Here is a 23,537-nt window from a genome sequence, read left to right as displayed (position 1 = left end):
TAAGAATTTTGAAACATTCTCACGAAATGAATCAGCAGAGCAGAGTTAGTAAATAATTGTTATTCTCTTTGTAATCCTTTTATAAAATGCAGAGCTTTCTTCCTTTCTGTGCAAGAGACAGCATTTTCTATTGTTTTGTTGCTGATTATTTTCTGTAATTTAATTCTTTATATATGGAATAATCCAATGAAAATATTAATATATCCGTTCTGTTATCACTAAATTTGAATAATATGCCTAATGTACTAGCTCATATTCTTTTGGGAAAAAATTCTTAGCATATGAATATGTTAGGGAAACCAACAACAGGAAATTTGTAAAATGATATTGCTCCCAACCTTATTTATTCTTTTCATTTGTGTTTATGTTAGGAACGTCCAATCCAGCCCATGATTAAAACATATTATTGCTATTGTTAATATATTAAAATGGCATTCCCTGGGCCAGCATCCTCATTTCTGGCATATATGACCAATAAATGAAAGAATCACACCTTGTCTCTGTAGTTGGTCCTGCACTACCTCCTCCAAAGCGGTGATCACCTGTCAGAAAGCTTCTTGCTCTCACCTTTCCTACTTCCTACCCATGTTCCAGTAGCTGTTTTCCTAGCTGCCATAACACAGGTGCCTCTCATCATTTACAAGGTGTGAATATGGCAGGTTAAGGGCCTCTGTGGGCAGACTGAGAAAAATTAAGTTTCTGAGGCTTGTTGCTGTACTGTAATTACTGCCATGTTAGTAAAGGTGACTCATTTGACAGTCTCTAGATCCCAAGCATTTAAAACCATAGACAAAACTTGAAAGAACACCCTGGTGGTCAATTAACATTGACTTAACTTGAAGTCATCAATTAAAACACAAAACTAAAGTTTTTTGAATTAAAAATGTACCTTAATAAGCACTATGGTGAATCCAGTTATTTGAAATGGGAATTACTTTATCCAAGTTTCTGATGAATAGGATATTTTTTAAAAGTAGATATTTCCCAGGACACTGTCATTTAAAAAGCATCCCCACAGTGTTCTCTTATATTCAGATGATGGTCTGTTGCTCCCAGTTGTGTTCAAGGCAACAAACATTTGATTTCCAGCACCACACTTCTCCTGGGCCCTCGGGTGTTGAATGTACACAGAGCTTGTCTTCTTCTCCACCAAAACACAGGTAGTAAATGCTCCCTAGAGGACCAGGCCCCATTCTCTGGGTGTGTGTCATTTTCCAGTTTGATGAGTACTTAAAATGTAAAAGTCTTTATGCAGTCCTGACAACTCAAAGTGGTGGGATTAATGCTGTCTCCCAGAGATGTTACTGTTCCCTGACAGATTTAACAGAATACACCCACGCTCTGTGAACTAACATTTTATATCCTGAATATAATAAACAGCTATTTGAAATACTACCTCACTGGCAGAAAGCTCTGACTGATATAGTATGAGAAGAAAAATAGTGGTTGCCTTCTTGTGGCTTGAAAAAACAGTTCAACTATTTAGTTTCTTTGGAGCTTGGATATTATTTCTTGTTAGTCAGTAACAAAATTCAACAAACAAGTGAAGATTTTTTTAGAAAGGAGAGTGATCCCTCTCATTAACAGCAAAAAACAAATTGACTCTGGTTAGTCTGAAATTATTGTTAACAATAATATGAGGCTGAATATTAACAGGAAACTCAATACACTTGAACTAGCAAGTTTAAATTGTATCCCATTTTCACTGCTTGAGAGAGGATTTTGTAGAGCAGTTAAGATTGTGTTATTGGATTAAAATTAATTGCAAGGGGTAAACTAAGCCAATATTGTAGTTGAAAATTGCTCTCAGGAGCGTTAGAATCTGAATTATTACTAATTTAGAATTTAGGAAATTGTAACACTTGACTTTATTGATATTTATTTATGTTTTTGCTTTTGTAGGTTTCATTGATTTCATAGTAGAACCAACATTTTCTCTTCTGACAGACTCAACAGAGAAAATTATTATTCCTCTTATAGAGGAAGACTCGAAAACCAAAACTCCTTCCTATGGAGCAAGCAGGTTTGATTGTTTTCTTTTTGTGTGTCTTTTCTCTTTTACTTATAATTATCTTTATTATTTCTTACATTAAGCAGGAAATTCTTAGAAGAATTACTGGGTAGTATTGCCACCTAATGGCTCTATAATATATTGCATCTTCAATATATTATTGAAATTAGGAACATGATGTCCGCTAGAAAAAATATCCGAGTTTAATACTAAAGAGTATTACAGAATCATATTCAGTACTCAGGAGAATAAATATTACTTGAATTTTTATTGAAATGTATGAGTTACATCCTGGATATATTAACATATCCAATCGTGGTAGGCAGTTGGGAGAGGGGAATTGTGCTGTGTTGCTAACAAATCAATCACAGTCCACTTGTATATCTAGAAAGAAGCTTACTTCAAAGTTGGTCTTTTAGATGACATGAATACAATTGATCTGGATAATGTGTAATAGTAAAGTCCACTTATATACAATTTAAAACATTTCAACCTAGATTTTTTAATGGATAAATGTGTTAAGGATATTATTTAAAACGTCCAGTTGCAGAAAAATTATGCTAAATTCTTGCCCATACGAACACATAGCTGTTCCTGATAACATACCAACAGGGTCCTTAAATGCTTCCCTAGTGAAGAAACAGAGGAATGTTCTACCTGAGAAAGATCCGGGTTAGCCTGGCGATCAAATGATGGAAGGAGGGGCAGGGACAGTCATCTGACTTTGAGCTCCAGAATGCTGGTATCTCTTTGGTGATGTTCACCAGTGGACCCACCACTAAGTCAGCTTGTCTCAAGATTCTGCTCCTCTATTTAGGCCTCACCCACTGCCATCCCCACCCCGTAACACATGCTATAGGATTAAGACCTGGTGCTCTGGCCCCGTCCACGAGGGGAGGAAGGTGCGAGGTGAGCAGCACTGGGCCTGAGCTGCTGCCTTCCTGCTTCTCCAGCTGGTTTTGTAAAGTGTTTCAAGCTTTGCTTCCTCGTCCCTTATTCTGCCCTTGGCATTTTCTGGTTTCTTTGGTTGTTACTATTAGCTCAATAACCTATATGTTATCTCACGTTGCTGATTCCTTTAGACGATCAAATATGAAAGGCACCACGAATGATGGAACCTACTCCCCCGACTACTCCCTTGCCAGCGTGGACCTGAAGAGCTTCAAAAACAGCCTGGTGGACATCATCCAGCAGAACAAAGAGAGGTGGAAAGAGTTAGCTGCTCAAGGTACAGTTGATGAGGGCTTCCTGCCATCCCTCTCTGTCCTAATGCCTCCTCTGAGATGCTGGATTGTGTTTCCCCTAGATTTCCTCGTTTACAAAATATGCAAGCTCTTAGAGGTATTTATAACTTGGCTATTCATAAGAAAATTGACTATTCGTAAGACTTTGACTATTCATAAGAAAATTGGTTTGTCTGTTAAATATAAAGAAGTTCTGCTCTGTTTGTGCCATGGAGGCTGTAGAGATATTCACGTGGGTGACAGTAAAGTGGATGTAAAGGAAGGATGGGGCAATGTAAGAGTGACGAAGTTTTACATGGCACAGTAGCCTCCTGTTCATTTCTAGAGGTGCTTTTGATCCTGTGTTCAGGCTTTCCAAATAGATTTTGTGTTGCACTAGGCAAGCAAGACTTTATGTCAGAGATTTGAGGGTTTTTTTTTTGTTTTTTTGTTTTTTTCAGTTTTATTAAGTTATTTCTTTGGCTGACAGTTTCATTCATGAGTTGGAAAGGTCATTTGTAATCTGCTACTGAAGAAATATGTTCCTGGCATATCATAGGTGCTTTAAAGTTATTTATTGAATGTGTTTGTGAAGGAAAGAGTGAATGAATAAACTTCGCTTTGAATCTATTTATTCAGAAAGGAAAACAAATGAACATATTTTCAGAAATAGGAAGAAGACAGGAGGGAAACAAGATTTCTGAAATGCCTCCTAGGTACCAGGCATTTTACATGTATTATCCTATTTTCTTTTACAACTGTCTTTTCAAGTGGAAAATATTATGCTCATTTTACAGTCTAGAAATAGAAGATCACACAGCTTCTAAGCATTAGAGTCAAAACTGATTCTCTACTCAAGGTTTTTCCCACTGCATGCTATTATACTGTCCCATATCTTTCAAGAAAGTATGAAATATTTGAGTTGAATATGAGTTGAAATGAGTTGAAATATTTATATTTATATAAAATAATGAGTTGAAATATTTATATTCAACAAATCCAAGAATCCAATTGACCAAAATGCACTCTTCTCTAAGAAAGTTTTAACTAAAATAAACAACAGTGAACCCCAAACATCAATCCATCACTTAGAATCTATTTGTTATAAAGGAAGCTCTGTGTCAAAATTGGACAACGTCTTTTTTAACATTATTTTGAAAAATCAAGCTCGTGCAGGAAGACCCCTCCAAGGTTCTTCCTCTGCCAGCCAGATATGTTCCTCAGATAACCATAGGAGAGCTATAGCAGACCTTCCAGGTCTATTTGATTGCTGGGAAAATTTTTTTTTGTTAAATCCTGATGGTCTAGCAGTTACTCCAAACTTGGACCACAATCTCAAGCTTGCAAAGCTGTGGGGTTTCCACATTTGTTCTAAACTAAATCCACCACTTTATATTGGAGAACTGTTGTTGGTTTTTTTTTTTTTTTTTTCCTGTCTTATCCCAACACAAATTGTGTCTACCTGTGGCAGCAAAACTGGTTTCCAATCTCAAGCTGGTGTTGGCGGGGGAGGTTGAGAGCAGCTCCAGGCAAGAAGGTCCAGATTCCTGCTCTTTGTACCAGAATCTCCAGGAATTTTTCAAGAATAAATGCTTCTCAAAGTGTTGTGTTGCCTTGATGGATTTCCAGTGTGATGGAATAATTGTTTTTGTTCATGATTTCCAATGCTGTGCTTCCTTTCTGTGCAGACCAACAGGAAGTCCTCTCTCTCCACATTGGTTTTGGGAAAAATTAAATAAGTTGATTTATATAATTTTTTTACAGGTACCTGAAATAGTAGCCATTACATGAATTGGCTTTTATTATTGTAATTATTACTTACTGTGCTTCTGCTGTGTGTTCTAGGAATTAGGAGTACAGTAAAAAACAACAAAACAAAAAAACTAGAGACACTTACCTTCATGAAAGAATTCAAGTTAGGAGCAAGATTACAATTTTAAATAAGATGCATAGTAGGAAAGATCTTACTGAGAAGGTTAATGTAAGTAAATACATGATGGAGGTTAGAAAGACCTATGAGGAGGTCTGGTGTAAGGGGTTGGGGAATAAGTTTTCAGACAGAGGAAATGACCAGCCCTGGGAGGTGGAGCTTGGCTGACATGTGAGAAATAACAGGAGGCAAATGAAACAGGGAAATTAGGCAAGTGGGAATAATGTAGGCAATGTGATAGACGGGTAACGAGACGCTACATCATTGGTTTGGGTCCCAGAGAGAAAGGAAACCTAATATATTTCAAAGAGGAAAACTAAAATGATACAAACTGAAATTTTAAAAGGATTGCTCTGACTACAGAATGGAAACTATTATGTTTGTTAGGTAAAAATGAGAGTGGTGAGAAGGAGGCAAGAAGCTGCTGGTCATGACCCAGAACAAAGATGTGGGCTCGTTACAGGTAATAGTGGTGGAGAGAGACAGTGTCTAAACTGTGGATACCTGATCCAATAGGCATTACTGGGAAGGGACAGCACAGAGATTGGATTCTGGATATATTCAAAAAGTAGAACTGGAAGAATTTGTTAATAGATTAGAGCCAGACATCCTGGAATGTGAAGTCAAGTGGGCCTTAGGAAGCATCACTATGAACAAAGCTAGTGGAGGTGATGGAATTCCAGTTGAGCTGTTTCAAATCCTGAAAGATGATGCTATGAAGGTGCTGCACTCAATATGCCAGCAAATTTGGAAAACTCAGCAGTGGACATGGGACTGGAAAAGGTCAGTTATCATTCCAATTTCAAAGAAAGGCAAGGCCAAAAATGCTCAAACTACAGCACAATTGCACTCATCTCACATGCTAGTAAAGTAATGCTCAAAATTCTCTAAGCCAGCCTTCAGCAATACGTGAACCGTGAACTTCCTGATGTTCAAGCTAGTTTTAGAAAAGGCAGAGGAACCAGAGATCAAATTGCCGACATCTGCTGGATCATCGAAAAAGCAAGAGAGTTCAAAAAAATATCTATTTCTGCTTTTTTGACTATGCCAAAGCCTTTCACTGTGTGGATCACAATAAAATGTGGAAAATTCTGAAAGAGATGGAAACACCAGAGCACCTGACCTGCCTCTTGAGAAATCTGTATGCAGGTCAGGAAGCAACAGTTAGAACTGGACATGGAACCACAGACTGGTTCCAAATAGGAAAAGGAGTACGGCAAGGCTGTATATTGTCACCCTGCCTATTTAACTTATATGCAGAGTGCTGCTAAGACGCTTCAGTCATGTCTGACCCTGCATGGCCCCATAGATGCAGCCCAGCAGGCTCCCCCATCCCTGGGATTCTCCAGGCAAGAACACTGGAGTGGGTTGCCATTTCTTTCTCCAATACATGAAAGTGAAAAGTAAAAGTGAAGTCGCTCAGTCATGTCTGACTCTGTGCGACCCCATGGACTGCAGCCTACCAGGCTCCTCCATCCATGGGATTTTCCAGCAAGAGTACTGGAGTGGGGTGCCATTGCCTTCTCTGTATATGCAGAGTACATCATGAGAAACGCTGGGCTGGAATAAGCACAAGCTAGAATCAAGATTGCCAGGAGAAATATCAATAACCTCAGATATGCAGATGACACCACCCTTATTGCAGAAAGTGAAGAGGAACTAAAAAGCCTCTTGATGAAAGTGAAAGTGGAGAGTGAAAAAGTTGACTTAAAGCTCAACATTCAGAAAACTAAGATCATGGCATCCGGTCCCATCACTTCATGGGAAATAGATGGGGAAACAGTGGAAACAGTGTCAGACTTTATTTTTCTAAGCTCCAAAATCACTGCAGATGGTGATTGCAGCCATGAAATTAAAAGACGCTTACTCCTTGGAAGGAAAGTTATGACCAACCTAGATAGTATATTCAAAAGCAGAGACATTACTTTGCCAACAAAGGTTCATCTAGTCAAGGCTATGGTTTTTCCAGTGGTCATGTATGGATGTGAGAGTTGGACTGTGAAAAAAGCTGAGTGCCGAAGAATTGATGCTTTTGAACTGTAGTGTTGCAGAAGACTCTTGAGAGTCCCTTGGACTGCAAGGAGATCCAACCAGTCCATTCTGAAGGAGATCAGCCCTGAGATTTCTTTGGAAGGACTGATGCTGAAGCTGAAACTCCAGTACTTTGGCCACCTCATATGAAGAGTTGACTCATTGGAAAAGACTGATGCTGGGAGGGATTGGGAGCAGGAGGAGAAGGGGACGACAGAGGATGAGATGGCTGGATGGCATCACCAACTCGATGCACATGAGTTGGGTGAACTTCAGGAGTTGGTGATGGACAGGGAGGCCTGGCGTGCTGCAATTCATGGGGTCACAAAGGGTCGGACATGACTGAACGACTGAACTGAACTGAGCTGAACCATATGAAATCCAGAGAAGAGTCGAGAATAATGCGAGTTTTTGGTTTTCTTAAACGTTAACTGTGTATGAGTAAATTTCTATAATCATTTTGCAGAGCACTTTGGCATTCTCTAGCAAAGCTGAGGATGCAATGCTATATTTCCGCCAAATCTCACTTGTATGTTTTTACCTTAGAGAGACTTTTGCTCATGTGCATCAGAAGACATAAAACATTCATTGCAGCATTGTTCATGAGTGCAAAAACCTAAAAACAGTGGCAAAATGGATTCATAAACTGTGATTCTTATTCATGTTCATACAGCTGTTAATATAAACCTTCATTGTGAATATTAACAGGGATGAAAGATACAAATAATATTAAGCAAAATATGTAGCTGCTGTGTAATATAGCAAGACACCATTTATAGAAAGTTTAAAAAACTAAAAACTGAATAATAAGTTTTAGAATACACACTAAAGAATGATAAGGGAAAATATTCATCATTGTTCTAGGGAAAGGATGGAGAATTTATTTAGGAGTCAGTAATATTTTACTTCTTTAGTTGAGTTCTAAATGAACACCGATGTTCATTTGGTGATTATGGTTATGCCTAACATACATGCTTTATATACGTAATATAATCCATTTTTATGAACAGAATATTTTATAATAAAAGATTTTTAAATGTGATCTGCTGCAAAAACACAGCAACCAAAACAGTCATCTGTTTTGAAGTCAGTGTGTATCAGATACTGCCATTGTAATTTCCCATTGCCATCATCTCTGGCCTGAAATATACTGAAGATGAAGGTTTCCTTATTATAAATGCATTAAGATGAAAATAAGCAGGTTATATGATGCTGAGAACTTTGGAATAGTAATTAAACATCAAGGTTCTGAGCAAATGTTTAATCGTCATTATGCTACCTCTGGACTTCCCTGGTGGCTCCAACAGTAAAAGCGTCTGCCTACAATCCAAGAGACCCAGGTTCGATCCCTGGGTCAGGAAGATCCCCCTTGAGAAGGAAATGGCAACCCATTCCAGAACTCTTGCCTGGCAAATCCCATGGACGGATGGAGGAGACTGGTAGGCTACAGTCCATGGGGTCGCAAAGAGTCGGACATGACTGTGAGACTTCACTTTCACTTTCATGCTACCTCTGAAACTGTATTTCATCATTATCTCAAAAACAGCCCACTAATCCTAGAGCCATGGATGGTATGGATGACTAGGTTCCATGGTAGGTAGCTCCTGGGTCATCAATAAAACACTTTTAAAAAGAATAATTTCATTCAATAAGTCTTCAATTCAGGATCTGAGAACATCTGTTAAAGAATGTTGTAAGAAAATTCATTCCTTTTAAAAATCTATTTTAAACTTTAGACTTTTTATTTTGTATTGAGGTATAGCTGATCAACAATGTGATAGCCTCAGGTGAAGAGTGAAGGGACTCAGCCATACATATACGTGTATTCATTTCCCCCCAAATACCTCTCCCATCCAGGCTGCCACATAACATTGAGCAGAGTTCCATGTACTAAACAGTAGATCCTTGTTGGTCATCCATTTTATATATAGTAATTAAACATCAAGTTTAACAAGTATAAACATCAAATATAATTAAACATCAAATATAACAGTGTGTACATGTCCATCCCAAACTCTCTAACTATCCCTTCCCCTGTCCTTTCCTCTGGCAACTGTAAGTTCATTCTCTAAGTCTGTGCTTCTCTTTGTCTTTTGTACGTGCATCTGTATTATTTATTTTTAGATTCCACATATAAGGGATGTTGTGCAATATTTCTTCTCTGACTTCACTCGGTATGACAATCTCTAGGTCCATCCACGTTGGGACAGATGTCACTATTTCGTTCTTTTTCGTGGCTGCGTACTGCTCCATTGCATACACGTGCCACATTGCCTTCAGCCGTTCCTCGAGAACATTCAGGTTGCTCCCACATCTTCGCTATTGTCAACAACGCTGCAGTGAATGTTGGGGTGCATGTATCCTTTTGGATCATGTTTTTCTCTGGATATATGCCCAGGAGTGGGATTGCAGAGTCATATGGTAGCTCTATTTTTATATTTTTACACATTCCTTTTTGATACAGGGTATTTTCAAAAAGTAAAGCCCTTGAACGGCAAACACAAAAAGGAAAAAAAAAAATGCTTTCTTCCATCCCAAACTCATTTTGGTTAAAGGTATCCATTTAGAGTGAGTAAGTGCCTTCGTTATCTATTCAGCCTTCCTTAGCATCTTAAGTCTTTGCCCAATCTCTACCTTCTTCTGTACTACTCAAGAGCAGACAGGAGATTTTAACAGATTTTGGCTGTCTTTCTACTGAGGCATGTGGAGGGAAATGGAGAGAGTCACTTTTCTATTTCTACCTATGGATTTTCAGACAAATCACATAACTTTTCTTACCCTCGATAAATGTTATTATTGGGAAAATCATATCTTTCCTAATGAAGGAGCAAATATTCCCATAAATTCTGACCAGTCTGCATTTATGCCCCAGAGTTCTGAATGCCTATAGTATAGCACTGAGAACAAGGCATCAAGGAAATGAGAAAAAAGAGTACATTTGATGGCCAGTGGGTGAGAGATACTCCCAATTAACCACAAAGAAAATCCTTTACAGAAAAGAAATGTATAGTTTATAAAGTGCCACATAAGAGTCTCATTTTCACTGGTGACCTGCCTTCCTATGTCATGAACAATGCGTGTGTCTGAAGCTGAGATGGAGGAGTAGATTAGATTTTGTTTAGAACAGCCCCAAGTGGCAAGCACAAATACCTGTTCTCCCTTGAAGCAAAAGAGTTGTTTTTTTAAGTCACCTGAGAGTCTGGATTCTCTTTAGACATGAGAATTCCAAACTGACCTAGGTCCACTAAAACTAAAATCATAAATGAATCCCAGATCTGTTTTCTTTCCTAGCTTCTCAAAGAGAATGTGTACTTGAGAAGAACTAGTTATGTCCCAGGGTGAAATCTGGGTGGTCAGTCTGGAATGGAATGCCCTATGTTTCTTACTGTACCGAGTAATTTTATGATTTATTTGATATTGATTCAAACCCCAAAACACTAGGCACAAAGAAGATTAAGAAGTGGAAAAGGACGCAACGTGAGAACTGAGACGCTACTGAAGTCACATTGTGCGCAAATCACAGCTGTTTAGAACCAGAAGGAAACCTAGAGCTAGCTTAAGGCAAGCGTGACATTTTAGAACATCTATTAAAAATGGCAAACACACCAGTGCTTTCTAGTTTCTTTTTGTGACATATTCCCTACATAGTTGCTCTAGAGGCATAGAATGTGTTCAGTATAATATAACTCATCTGAAACTTTTGAAACCTACTTTGGCTTAGTAGTTCATATGCTCCACCAAAAAAAGGAAAATAATGGAATTTTTATTAGAATCTCTTTGATATAAATGTGGGGGAATTGTCATCTTTATAATATTAAGTCATCCTATTCATATTTATCTTATCATTCTTATGTCTTCTTTCATGTTTATCAGAAAACTTATTTTTCCTTGGTAATAATAACAATAGTAATGATGACAGAAAATACTCATTAGTGATATTAGATGTTAGGTATCCTACTAAGCATGTAATAATTTATGTAATCACTTAATATTTATGATTAATAATACTATGTTTAAAATTCCTGAATATAGTTTGTTGGACTTTCCATCAGTACTTTATATTTTTATTGCTCTGTGAATGAGTATTTCTTGCAGGTGTATAGAAATACAATTTGCCTTTGCATACTTTTTTTCTACAAATCCCTGGAGGAGGGCATGGCAACCCACTCCAGTATTCTTGCCTGAAAAATCCCATGGACAAAGGAGTCCATAGAGTTGCAAAGAGTCAGACATGACTGACGCGACTTAGCAGGCACACACAGGCACTTCTACAAAGGACAGTTTTTTCTTCTCCAAATGTATGCCTTTTATGATTATTTCTTTTGAGATAACTACACTAGCAAGTTTATCTAGAATGATCTGAAATGGAAGTAATTATGGCATTCAGCTTGTCTCTGAATTTAAAGGAAGATGGTTAATGTTTCAGCATAGTGTGATATACCTTAATTTCTTTGATCTGCTCTTTATGAGGTTAATTATATTCCCATCAATATTAAGAAAATAAATTTGAAATAAAACATTTAGTTTTAACAAATGCCTTTTCTGTAGCTTTTAAAAATAATTCACGTGATTTTTCTTTTTAATTAGTTCATACAGTGAATTATATTAATAGATTTTCTAATGTTGAACTACCTTATATTTCTTGGATAAACTCAATTGTTATGAATTACCTTTGTTTTATATATATATATATATAAACTTTGGCTTGCATTATAAAATTTATATTTGTGGATGAGATTAGCTGTTGTTTCCCTTTCTCATACTGACCTTGTCTAGTTTTAGTACTGAGATTACAGTAGCCTTATAAAATGAGTTGGAGTTTGAAAATTCTTGACTTTAAGTGAAATTGGTAGGACTACCTTTAAAATACCATTAAGCTCAGTGTTTTACTTGTGGGTTAGTTTTTCTCTGCTAATTCAGTTTCCTTAATCTTTACATAGAATTTTTTTGATTACTTAGTGTTCAGGGTTTTTAAAATTTTGTGAGATACCGCATATTGCAAAAGAATATACAAAAACATATATGTAGTATTTATAAGTTAATAAGAAAGTATACATTATCTTAATAGACACTCATTATAGTGGCCTATAAGCAATAGTGGGCTTCCCAGGTGGTGGAAGTGTAAAGAACCCACCTGCCAATGCAAGAGACAAGAGACCCAGATTCGATCCCTGGGTGGGGAAGATCCCCTGGAGGAGGTCATGGCAACCTTCTCCAGTATTCTTGCCTGGAGAATCCCATGGACAGAGGACCCTGTCGGGCTACAGTTGATAGGGTCACAAAGAGTCGGATATGACTGAAGTGACTTAGCATGCATACACACACATGAAATAGTATGCTAGCAAAATTTAACAATTAGCTCAAAAATGTATGTATATACACACACACATGTGCATGTATATATGTATATATATGTTTAATATTATTATACAAGTTTATTACTATAAAGAATGTATAACACATAATCCATAAGTACTAATTTACAATAGTCTTATAAATTCCGTATAGCTAATTGATTCTCTCAAAATACTTTCACCAATTTTTGACAAACTCTTGTGTCTGTTGTCAACTTGTGGTTGCAACTGACGAATGGGTGTCATTCAGACTGATTTTTTATTTATGTCAAGAAGGAAGATGAATGTACAGAAATACATGTCTGAATTTAAAAAACATGAAAGGCATATTCAACTTCACTTGTTCATCAGAGATGCAGATGACTTCTTTGTCGTTTAATTGGATAATAGTATTTGAAGAGTGGGGGGAAATTCCCTCAATATTTTGTACTATTTATAATGTAGCAACTATAGACATGACACACTTTTAAATTCAGTCTTTATTTTTATCATTATCTCCACCATTTTAGACAGGAAGAAAACAAGAAATCAAGCCCCAGTCTGGAAGTTTTGATGATATCCATGGTGTGAATATTCCCACCATGGCCTGTTTCAAGCTGTCTATATAATTTCTCTAAACATGGAGCTGGGAAATGGCAGAAATAATTAAGCTCATAATATAGATAATAGTAAAATGTATCAAAATAATTATCACATGATGGTTTCTAAGTACCATCTTTGTTTTGAATACAATTTATTTAATTGTAAGTTTATATAATTTTACTTTTAGGAATAAGTCAGTTTAACAAATAGCTTGTAAATTTTCTAAAATGTAACAACTGGGTTTCGATGCAGCATGCTACCACCTATAAAGCTTTATATGATCTGCCTTTGCCTCCTTCATCTTGCTGATTCAGTTTCCCTTGCGCCCTGATAATCCCCACTATTTTCCCATAACACATGACTCTCTAGCCTATAAATAATTGACTTATTAGCTTTAATTTTTATTGTCTATCTCGTTATCATTGTTGTTCAGTTGCTCAGTCATGTCCGACTCCTTGTGACCCCATGGACTGCAGCACACCAGGCTTCCCTGTCTTTTTCACCCAGTTTGCTCAAACTCATGCCTACTGAGTCAGTGATGCCATCCAGCCATCTCATCCTCTGTTGCCCCCTTCTCCTCCTGCCCTCAGTCATTTCCATTATCAGGGTGTTTTCAGTTCAGTTCAGTTCAGTTCAGTCGCCCAGCTGTGTCTGACTCTTTGCAGCCCCATGGACTGCAGCACGCCAGGCTTCCCTGTCCACACCAGCTCCTAGAGCCTACTCAAACCCATGTCCACTGAGTCGGTGATGCCATCCAACCATTTCATCCTCTGTCATCCCCTTCTCCTCCTGCCTTCAATCTTTCCCAGCATTGGGGTCTTTTCCAATGAGTCAGTTCTTTGCATCAGGTGTCTTTTTCCCAATAAAAATAAGGTTGGTGAGGACAGAGGTGTCTGCTATAATCACTAATGTATCCCAAGATGTGAGAACAGTAGCTGTCACTAATCTGAAACTCAAGCAATTATATGGTGAAAGAAAAATAGGAGGCGGGGTGGGGGGGCGCATACAAGGCGGGGAAGAAGAAGGAGCAAAAGAAAAAAGATGGGAAGGAGAGAGAAAACCTACCATCTAGGCCAATAAATAGAATATTTCCATGGCTGAGTAGTTCTATAAGTCCTTCTCTGATCATTTCTTTCCTTCTCTCCCTCTCATTGTCTAATCACTACTGTGAATTTTGTGATAATTATACCTTTTCTCTATTTTTTTTAAAGCTGTTACTCCTATTTGTGTAACCTTAAACAATGCATAGCTTAGTTTTGCTTATTTTAAAACCTGGTGAAAATGGAATCATGTCATTTATATTCATTTATGTATAATTTTCCACTCAATGCCATCTTTTGTGAGAATTATCCAAGATGACCCAAATAGCTGTTGTCTATTTCAGCAAAGATTTTTGGATCTTGACAGACAAAATGAGACAGAAAAAAAATGTATCCAAATACTGTACAGATTTTTAAAACTGTAAGTGTTTAAGTTTTTATTTAATAAATAGTATACAACTATACTATTTCTTAGTCCACAAAGTGGGTGCACAAATAATGTAACTTCCATTCTTTTTCTGGGACCAATCATTGTTTCTAGCTTAAGTCTCTTTGTTGCATGATTATAGGAAGCTTGTGTGCATAAACTTATTTAAATGTTTTAATTGAATCAGAGTAAGCTTGGCAAGCACTTCCCTAGAGGCTCAGGTGGTAAAGAATCTACCCACAATGTGGGAGGTCCGGGTTTGGTCCCTGGTTAGGAAGATCCCCTGGAGAAGGGAATGGCAACTCACTCCAGTATTCTTGCCCAGTGAGTTCCATGAACAGAGGAGCCTGGCGGTCTACAGTCCACGGAATTGCATAGAGTTGGACACGACTGAGCAGCTAATACAGACACACACAAGCTTGGTAAATGTAGGATGTTGGGGAGAAAAAATTAAGATTTTTTTTTACCTCTTTTTCCTTCTTCTTTAGCTGGCATCAAAGTCCCAAGAGACTAATGAAGTGCTATGGGTTTGGGGTAAGCACAGTCCTTGTTTGACTTCTGGACACTCCCCTTCTCATCCTTCCAGACCGATATCCTCCATCTACTTCAAGCTATTAGCTCCTGCTTCTGACCATGAATCCCTCATTTCTATCACTATGGACCATCAGCACTTTGCTCTCTGCAGTCTGCTCACTCTCATTCTTCTTTACTTTTGATGCTTCTCAGGCCTAGAGGACAGGCTGCTCTTCCTCACATACGACTGAAAACTGCTTTTCCAGACTTTTTCTCTCACTTTCTGTATAGCCTACTCTACTCTAGGCCTTGCACCTGAGAGTACCTACCTTGCTTCCACCTCTCAAAATTCCAGATATGGGAACTCTGAGGAGACAAAGCTCTCCTTTACTTGTAGATCCCTGATTTTATTTCTAAAATCTTTCATACTTTCCCACTTAGAAATAATCCAAAATGTGACAGGTCTGGCTAAGCCCAGGGTCTTGTCTCAGAGGCTGTAAGTTTCTAGCTTTCTTGTATCTTTCAGTTCTCTTCCCTCTCGCATTTTCCTTCAGTTCCATAGGAATGGGAAAAATTGCCACTGGAACAATTAGTCAAATCTTTCCCACCTCCAATTTGAAGGCTACCCTTAACTTTCTTGTTATTCTTGGTAAAAACCTCAGTCCGTGTCCAAGAAATGAGAACCTGGATCTTCTGGAGGTATGAGTGGGGAAGTAAAGAACTTGACTAAGTATTCTCAAGAAACTTTGTCCCATACATGGATATGGCTTCTGAGTCTGAAGGCTAAGAGTATATGCCTTGTTTCTGGGTACTTCAGTAATAATACCTATGTCTGCTTGTCTGAATGAGCAAGGACCTTGGTGACCAATAAGTGGGAACAAAACCAGATAAGTTAATAGCTCACAGCATCAGTGCAACAAGGCAAACAGCTTTTGTAGTTGTTTCAGAAGAGAAATTAAAAATTAAGTGATTGTCAAAGTGACTTCATTTGAAACAATATTACTCAGTTAACATTTATCAAGTGTTTTGCACTACTTCGCAAGAAAAAAAGTAACATTTTCATTTTTCTTTTAATTTGAATGGTTTTAAATGAACTGAATCATGTAATACAAAATGAAATTAATCTTAAGTTCTTTGAGGTTTTTCAGTGTGGTTGATAGTTTTAAAAATTGTTTTGGAGGGAAACTGACATTTTTGATCATAGAAAGATCAGTTTTAAAAAAGAGAGAGAGAGAGAGAGAATCATCTCTTTGCTAGTAAGGTCCAGTGCAATCTTAAGACATATTTAGGAAGTTGAATTCAGTTAAACTATCTTTTTCCTGTAAGTACAGGGTCCAAAAAGCCCATTTTAAGAATTGAATGCTATAACATAGTGTAAATAATCAATTTTCTTCATTTCCACTCAGTGTCTAACTTAGGGAACTTTAAGAACAGTGCAAGAAACTGTTGTCTCACACGCACACGCATACTCACTGATTGCTCCAGATTTTCCTGTCCTTTTAAAAAGTTTCACTACTTAAGGCAGGGTGATTCTTCCTTTTGGTTTCAATAGGGTGTGAGAGTGGCCTCTGGAGCACTTAGGAGTAATCCCATCTGAATGTCACATTTCTCTTCCTCCTTTGCTCCTCCAGGGAAAACCTGGATCCTTGTTAGGAAACAAGGCTGTGCAACTTCAGGCTCTCTTCAAAACCTCTAGGGCATTTAGAGAGCTTCCTCAGTGAATCATCATTAGAGCTGATAGATGATAAACTGCTCAGGAAGAATAAACTGTTAGCCTAAGTATCACAAACCAGTGACACAGCAGTACTTACACTCCCAAACACCTATATCACTCTGCACTCACATCTCAAAAAACTTTGTTAGATTTTTTTTTTCTTATTTGCTAGCAATCCCTATTAGTCCCTAATAATGCATCTCACTCTTACACCTGTTCGCTAGAGAGAATAAAAATAGGTTTTTTTGAAAAGAACAAAAACGTGTCCTTGTTACTTTGCATTGAATTACTTTCAAAGGTTGCTTATAAATATTTGTTCACAAAATATTTCAGTTACTATTTCCATTATCTTTTTATAAAACATAATATATTTTATAACTCCTAAGCCCCCAGAACGTGAATCTCCAGCCTATTTTTGAGAAAATATTGCATACTTCTTATATTTCAGAAGGGACAAGTAAACAAGCAGAGGGAAGCAAAGTCTTTCAGAGATAAAAACTAGAGCTCACTCTCATTTTCTCTCCAATTTTGGTTCAAAAGTGTAATTGCCAGTCTAAATGAGATCTTGCTAGTAATTTTTAAGTCATATTTTAAAATGTGAGTAAATTAAATTATGTATTCTATTATATATTTATTGTATTGTTCTTATTTTTAATTTAATCTCTTCAGCTAGCATTCTACATTATTAGTACAATAGAACAAGAGCATGCATTTGGTAGAATGGAACCTTTGGAAGATCAGAATTATAAAGTTCTAAGAGGTGGCATTCACAAAAGTCACTTAACCCTCGAAGAGCTTAAGGAACAGTTCACACAGTGAGTATGTGCTTATACGTTACTCATTCATTCACTCACTCATTCATTGTCAAAACATGACTCAGTTGCTTTCAACCCTGGTGGCATATTAGCATCATCGGGACTACTTTGTTTTTTAGAAGTTCAATTGGCTTATCTCCAGTTTAGAGGTAGTTCAGAAATAGAACACTTCTGTGTTTTTAAATTAATATGGAGGGGAGAGTAGGAAACTGGATCAGCTCATGCCAAGAACTGATTAAGATCTGAGCCAGCTTCGCACTAGCAAACTGGACCAGGAAGTAGCAGTACTTGATAATTCTGTCCCGTAAAATATCACCTTGGATCACATGTCTCTACCCTGGAACGTTTGCCTTCTCCTCTGAAAGAGTCAGTGGACTCTCTCTGTACCTTTATCCTGTTCTTTCCTCCTCATGTAATGCACTTCTTGGACCCTCTCATTCACTTTGCTTATTAAAATCTTACCTATCATCCAAAACTCCATGAAAATGCCTTCTCCAAGAAGCCTGTTACTTACATAATAAGTATAACCACCTCATTCATGTTTAGAATCAAACCCTATTCCCACCAGAGATGCCCAGAGGGCCCAAACAAGCCTTGTGCCCACCAGGACCCAGGGACCCCACAGAGACAGAGACAGAACTGTGTTTGAGCATCTCCTGTGGAGCTATGGGTCAGTTTGCTACAGGGACAAGGGCTCTGGGTGCAGCAGATTTGGTATGGCATAAGTCCTCTTGGAGGAGGTCACTATTAACCCCACAATAGACCTGCCAGAACTTACACAGGACTGGGAAATAGACTCTTGGAGGGTACAAACAGAATCTTGTGTGCACCAGGACCCAGGAGAAAGGAGCAGTGATCCCACAAGAGACTGACCCTGACTTTCCCAGGAGTGTCCAGGAGTCTCTAGTGGAGAGGCGTGGGTCAGTGATGGCCTGCTGCAGGGTTGGGAGCAGTGAGTGTAGCAGTAAGTACATGCATGGGACCTTTTGAAGGAGGTCGCCATTATCTTCATTAAAGTGAAAGTGAAGTTGCTCAGTCGTGTCCGACTCTGCGACCCCATAGACTGTAGCCCGCCAGGCTCCTCTGTCCATGAAATTCTCCAGGCAAGAATACTGGAGTGGGCTGCCATTTCCTTCTCCAGGGGATCCTCCCGACGCAGAGATCGGACCCAGGGATCGAACCAGGCTCTCCCTCATTGCGGGCAGACGCTTTAACCTCTGAGCCATCAGGGAAGCCATTATCTTCATTACCTCCACCATAGTTTGACCCCAGGTAAATAGCAGGGAAGGAACACAGCTCCACCCATCAACAGAAAATTAGATGAAAGATTTACTGAGCAAGGCCCTGCCCATCTCTCCCATAAGGAAGCTTCCATAAACCTCTTATCCTTTTCCATCAGAGGGCAGACAGATGAAAAACACAATCACAGAAAACTGAGCAATCTGATCACATGGACCACAGCTTTGTCAAACTCAATAAAACTATGAGCCTTGCCCTGTGGAGCCACTGAAGACAGGCGGGTCATGGTGGAGAGGTCTGACAAAACGTGGTCCACTGGAGAACGGAATGCCAAGCCACTTCAGTATTCTTGCCTTGAGAACCCCTTGAACAGTATGAAAAGACAAAAATGTACACTGAAAGGTGAACGCCCCAGGTAGGTAAGTGCCCAATATGCTACGGGAGATCAATAGAGAAATAACTCAAGACAGAATGAAGAGACGGAGCAAAAGCAAAAACAACACGCAGTTGTGGATGTGACTGGTGATAGAAGAAAAGTTTGATGCTGTAAAGAGCAATATTACATAGAAACCTGGAATGTTAGGTCCATGAATCAAGGTAAATTGGAAGTGGTCAAACAGGAGATGGCAAGAGTGAACATTGACATTCTAGGAATCAGCGAACTAAGATGGACTGGACTGGGTGAATTAAACTCAGATGACCATTATATCTACTACTGTGAGCAAGAATCCCTTAGAAGAAATGGAGTAGACATCATAGTCAACAAAAGGGTCTTAAATGCAGTCCTGCTGCTGCTGCTAAATTGCTTCAGTCGTGTCTGACTCTGTGTGACTCCATAAATGGCAGCCCACCAGTCTCCGCTGTTACTGAGATTCTCCAGACAAGAACACTGGAGTGGGTTGTGGGTTGCCGTTTCCTTCTCCAATTCATGAAAGTGAAAAGTGAAAGTGAAGTCACTCAGTCATGTCCAACTCTTCGAGACCCCATGGACTGCAGCCTACCAGGCCCCTCCATCCATGGGATTTTAAAGGCAAGAGTACTGGAGTGGGTTGCCATTGCCTTCTCTGCCGAAATGCAGTACTTGGATGGAATCTCAAAATGACAGAATGATCTCTGTTTGTTTCCAAGGCAAACCATTCAATATCATGGTAGTCCAATCCTATGTCCCGACCAGTAATGCTGAAGAAGCTGAAGTTGAACGGTTCTATGAAGACCTACAATACCTTCTAGAGCTAACATCCAAAAAAAAGATGTTCTTTTCATTACAGGGGACTGGAATGCAAAAGTAGGAAGTCAAGAAACACCTGGAGTAACAGGCAAATTTGGCCAAGGAGTACAGAATGAAGCAGGGCAAAGGCTAACAAGGTTTTGTCAAGAGAATGCACTTGTCAGAGCAAACACCCTCTTCCAACAATGCAAGAGAAGACTCTACACATGGACATCACCAGATGGTCAATACTGAAATCAGATTGATTATATTCTTTGCAGCCAGAGATGGAGAACCTCTATACAGTCAGCAAAAACAAGACCAGGAGCTGACTGTGGCTCAGATCATGAACTCCTTCCTGCCAAATTCAAACTTAAACTGAAGAAAGTAAGGAAAACCACTAGACCATTTATGTATGACCTAAATCAAATTCCTTATGATTATACAGTGGAAGTTAAAAATAGATTCAAGGGAGGAATTAGATCTGATAGACAGAGTGCCTGATGAACTATGGATGGAGGTTCGTGACATTGTACAGGAGACAGGGATTAAGACCATCCCCATGGAAAGAAATGTAAAAAAGCAAAATGGCTGTGAGAGGAGACCTTACAAATAGCTATGAAAAGAAGAGAGGTGAAAAGCAAAGGAGAAAAGGAAAGATATACCCATCTGAAGGCAGAGTTCTAAAGAATAGCAAGGAGAGATAAGAAAGCCTTCCTCAGCCAGCAATCAGTACAAAGAAATAGAGGAAAACAATAGAATGGGAAAGACTAGAGATCTCTTCAAGAAAATTAGAGGTACCAAGGGACCATTTCGTGCAAAGATGGGCTCAATAAAGGACAGAAATGATATGGACCTAACAGAAGCAGAAGATATTAAGAAGAGGTGGCAAGAATACACAGGAGAGCTATACAAAAAAGATCTTGATGATCCAGATAATCACAATGGTGTGATTACTCACCTAGAGCCAGACATTCTGGAATGAGAAGTCAAGTGTGCCTTAGGAAGCATCACGATGAACAAAGATAGTGGAGGTGATGGAATTCCAGTTGAGCTGTTTCAAATCTTGAAAGATGAGGCTATGAAAGTGCTGCACTCAATATGCCAGCAAATTTGGAAAACTCAGCAGTAGTCACAGGACTGGAAAAGGTCAGTTTTCATTCAGTCCCAAAGAAAAGCAATGCCAAAGAATTCTCAATCTACCACACAATTGCATTAATCTCACATGCTAGTAAAGTAATGCTCAAAATTCTCCAAGCCAGGCTTCAATAGTACGTGAACTGTGAACTTCCAGATGTTCAAGCTGGATTTAGAAAAGACGGAGGAACCAGAGATCAAATTGTCAACATCTTCTGGATTATCAAAAAAGCAAGAGGGTTCCAAAAAAACATCTATTTCTGCTTTACTGACTATGCCAAAGCCTTTGACTGTGTGGATAACCACAAACTGTGGAAAATTCCAAAAGAGATGGGAATACCAGACCACGTGAGCTGCCTCTTGAGAAGTTTGTATGCAGGTCAGGAAGCAACAGTTAGAACTGGACATGGAACAACAGACTGGTTCCAAATAGGAAAAGGAGTATGTCAAAGCTGTATATTGTCACCCTGCTTATCTAACTTTTATGGTGAGTACATCATGAGAAATGCTGGGCTAGATGAAGCACGAGCTGGAATCAAGATTGCCAGGAGAAATATCAATAACCTCAGATATGCAGATGACACCACCCTTATGGTAGAAAACAAAGAAGAACTAAAGCACCTCTTGATGAAAGTGAAAGAGGAGAGTGAAAAAGTTGGCTTAAAGCTCAGCATTCAGAAAACGAAGATCATGGCATCTGGTCCCATCACTTCATGGCAAATAGATGGGGAAACAGTGACAGACTTTATTTTGGGGGGCTCCAAAATCACTGCAGATGGTGACTGCAGCCATGAAATTAAAAGATGCTTACTCCTTGGAAGAAAAGTTATGATCAGTCTAGACAGCATATTAAAAGCAGAAATATTACTTTGCTACAAAGGTCCATCTAGTCAAGGCTATGGTTTTCTGCTGGTCGTGTATTGATGTGATAGTTGGACTATAAAGAAAGCTGAGTGCTGAAGAATTGATGCTTTTGAACTGTGATGTTAGAGAAGACTCTTGAGAAGTCCCTTGGACTTGAAGGAGATCCAACCAGTCCATCCTAAAGGAAATCAGTCCTGAATATTCACTGGAAGGCCTGATGTTGAAGCTAAACTCCAATACTTTGGCCACCTGATGGGAAGAACTGACTCATTTGAAAAGACCCTGATGCTGGAAAATTTTAAAGTAGTAGGAGAAGGGGATGACAGAGGATGAGATGGTTGGATGGCAGCACCAAATCAATGTACATGAGTAAACTCCGGGAGTAAACTCTGGGAGTCCGTGATGGACAGAGAGGTCTGGCATGCTGCAGTCCATGGGGTCGCAGAGTCAGACACGACTGAGCAACTGAACTGAACTGAACTGAAACTTATTTCTACTGCAGTTAGAATATTTATATTCCGCCTTCCAAGTCCCAGAATGGAAGGAGAAAAATGTATTCAAAAGGAGTATACCAGTATCAGTGCTGGATTAGGAGTGGGAGTGGAGGAGATTCAGAATATGATGTCAATTACACATGCCTTAAAATTCTGATATTCCCCTTTGGAGATGTGCACCGTCCTTCACCCAGTGAGAACCACTGTGTATTATAAGCTATTACAGTCAGAATGTGTTACACATGTCAAAACTACAGAGCTTGATAAAATATTGACAGTTGCTGATGAGGTCATTCTGAAAATATTTACAAAGGCCTACTAAGTTGAAAACAAATACTTATAGGTTTTTTTGAGAGCAGAACTCATGTGACGTTCAGTTTTGGGTTTCAGTGGTTACTGCTCAGGGCTGTGTAAGAGCTCTGTTAGTGTCTAGCAGAGGTGAGTTGACTCTTTTTTAGTAAAGTCTCATTTTACTGGTGAGTTCATATAAATGAAATGATGTTATTCACTATGTGGTACCACACTTTTCTTTGTTAGCTTAAATATCTAAATTCCACAGATAAATGGCAAAAGGAAAAAGTAAATGTGGGGATATTCCCCCTGAACTTCTCCCACTGCTCAATGTCTATACTTTTATTTTCAGACACCCAATACCCAGTCCCTTGCTGTAATTCTACTTTGCAATAAACTGCAATAAATAAGTATAAGAGTTCACAGGAGTTTTGTCACCTCTGAAAACTCTGGGGTAAGAAGTGTGACAGTAGATATTTTAGGAATGGAGAAGGTGGTGATGGGGAAGTTTGTGCAGGGCTGGATGCTGCACTGTTGAGCAGAGGTTATGGAGGGCAGAGGGGTCTAAAGAGTAGGGGCATTATGTAGGGAAGAGCTCTTTGAGACAGTTCTCCCTTTCAGGTCCTACTCTCTTCCAGCAAGTGTAAACAAAATTTATGCTCAGA

General features: G+C 38.7%; 1 protein-coding gene across 4 annotated transcripts in view; it reads left to right on the top strand.

Annotated features, from left to right (window-relative positions):
* PDE1A (phosphodiesterase 1A) overlaps nt 1–23,537 on the top strand; it is a 384,680-nt gene that overhangs the window by 336,812 nt on the left and 24,331 nt on the right. For 2 of the 4 annotated variants that reach the window (XM_040227752.1, XM_040227753.1), the window contains 2 exons: nt 1,903–2,023; nt 3,094–3,239. In XM_040227752.1, the coding sequence (XP_040083686.1) occupies nt 1,903–2,023; nt 3,094–3,239 (267 nt within the window). Of the gene's footprint in view, nt 1–1,902; nt 2,024–3,093; nt 4,302–23,537 lie in introns of those variants that run through there. The other 2 variants (XM_040227750.1, XM_040227751.1) reach the window with 1 other exon arrangement.

Source organism: Oryx dammah, unplaced genomic scaffold, assembly GCF_014754425.2.
Source record: "Oryx dammah isolate SB20612 unplaced genomic scaffold, SCBI_Odam_1.1 HiC_scaffold_27, whole genome shotgun sequence".
Lineage (NCBI taxonomy): Eukaryota > Metazoa > Chordata > Mammalia > Artiodactyla > Bovidae > Oryx > Oryx dammah.
Note: the sequence above shows the minus strand (reverse complement) of the source record. Positions and strands in the feature narration are given on the sequence as shown.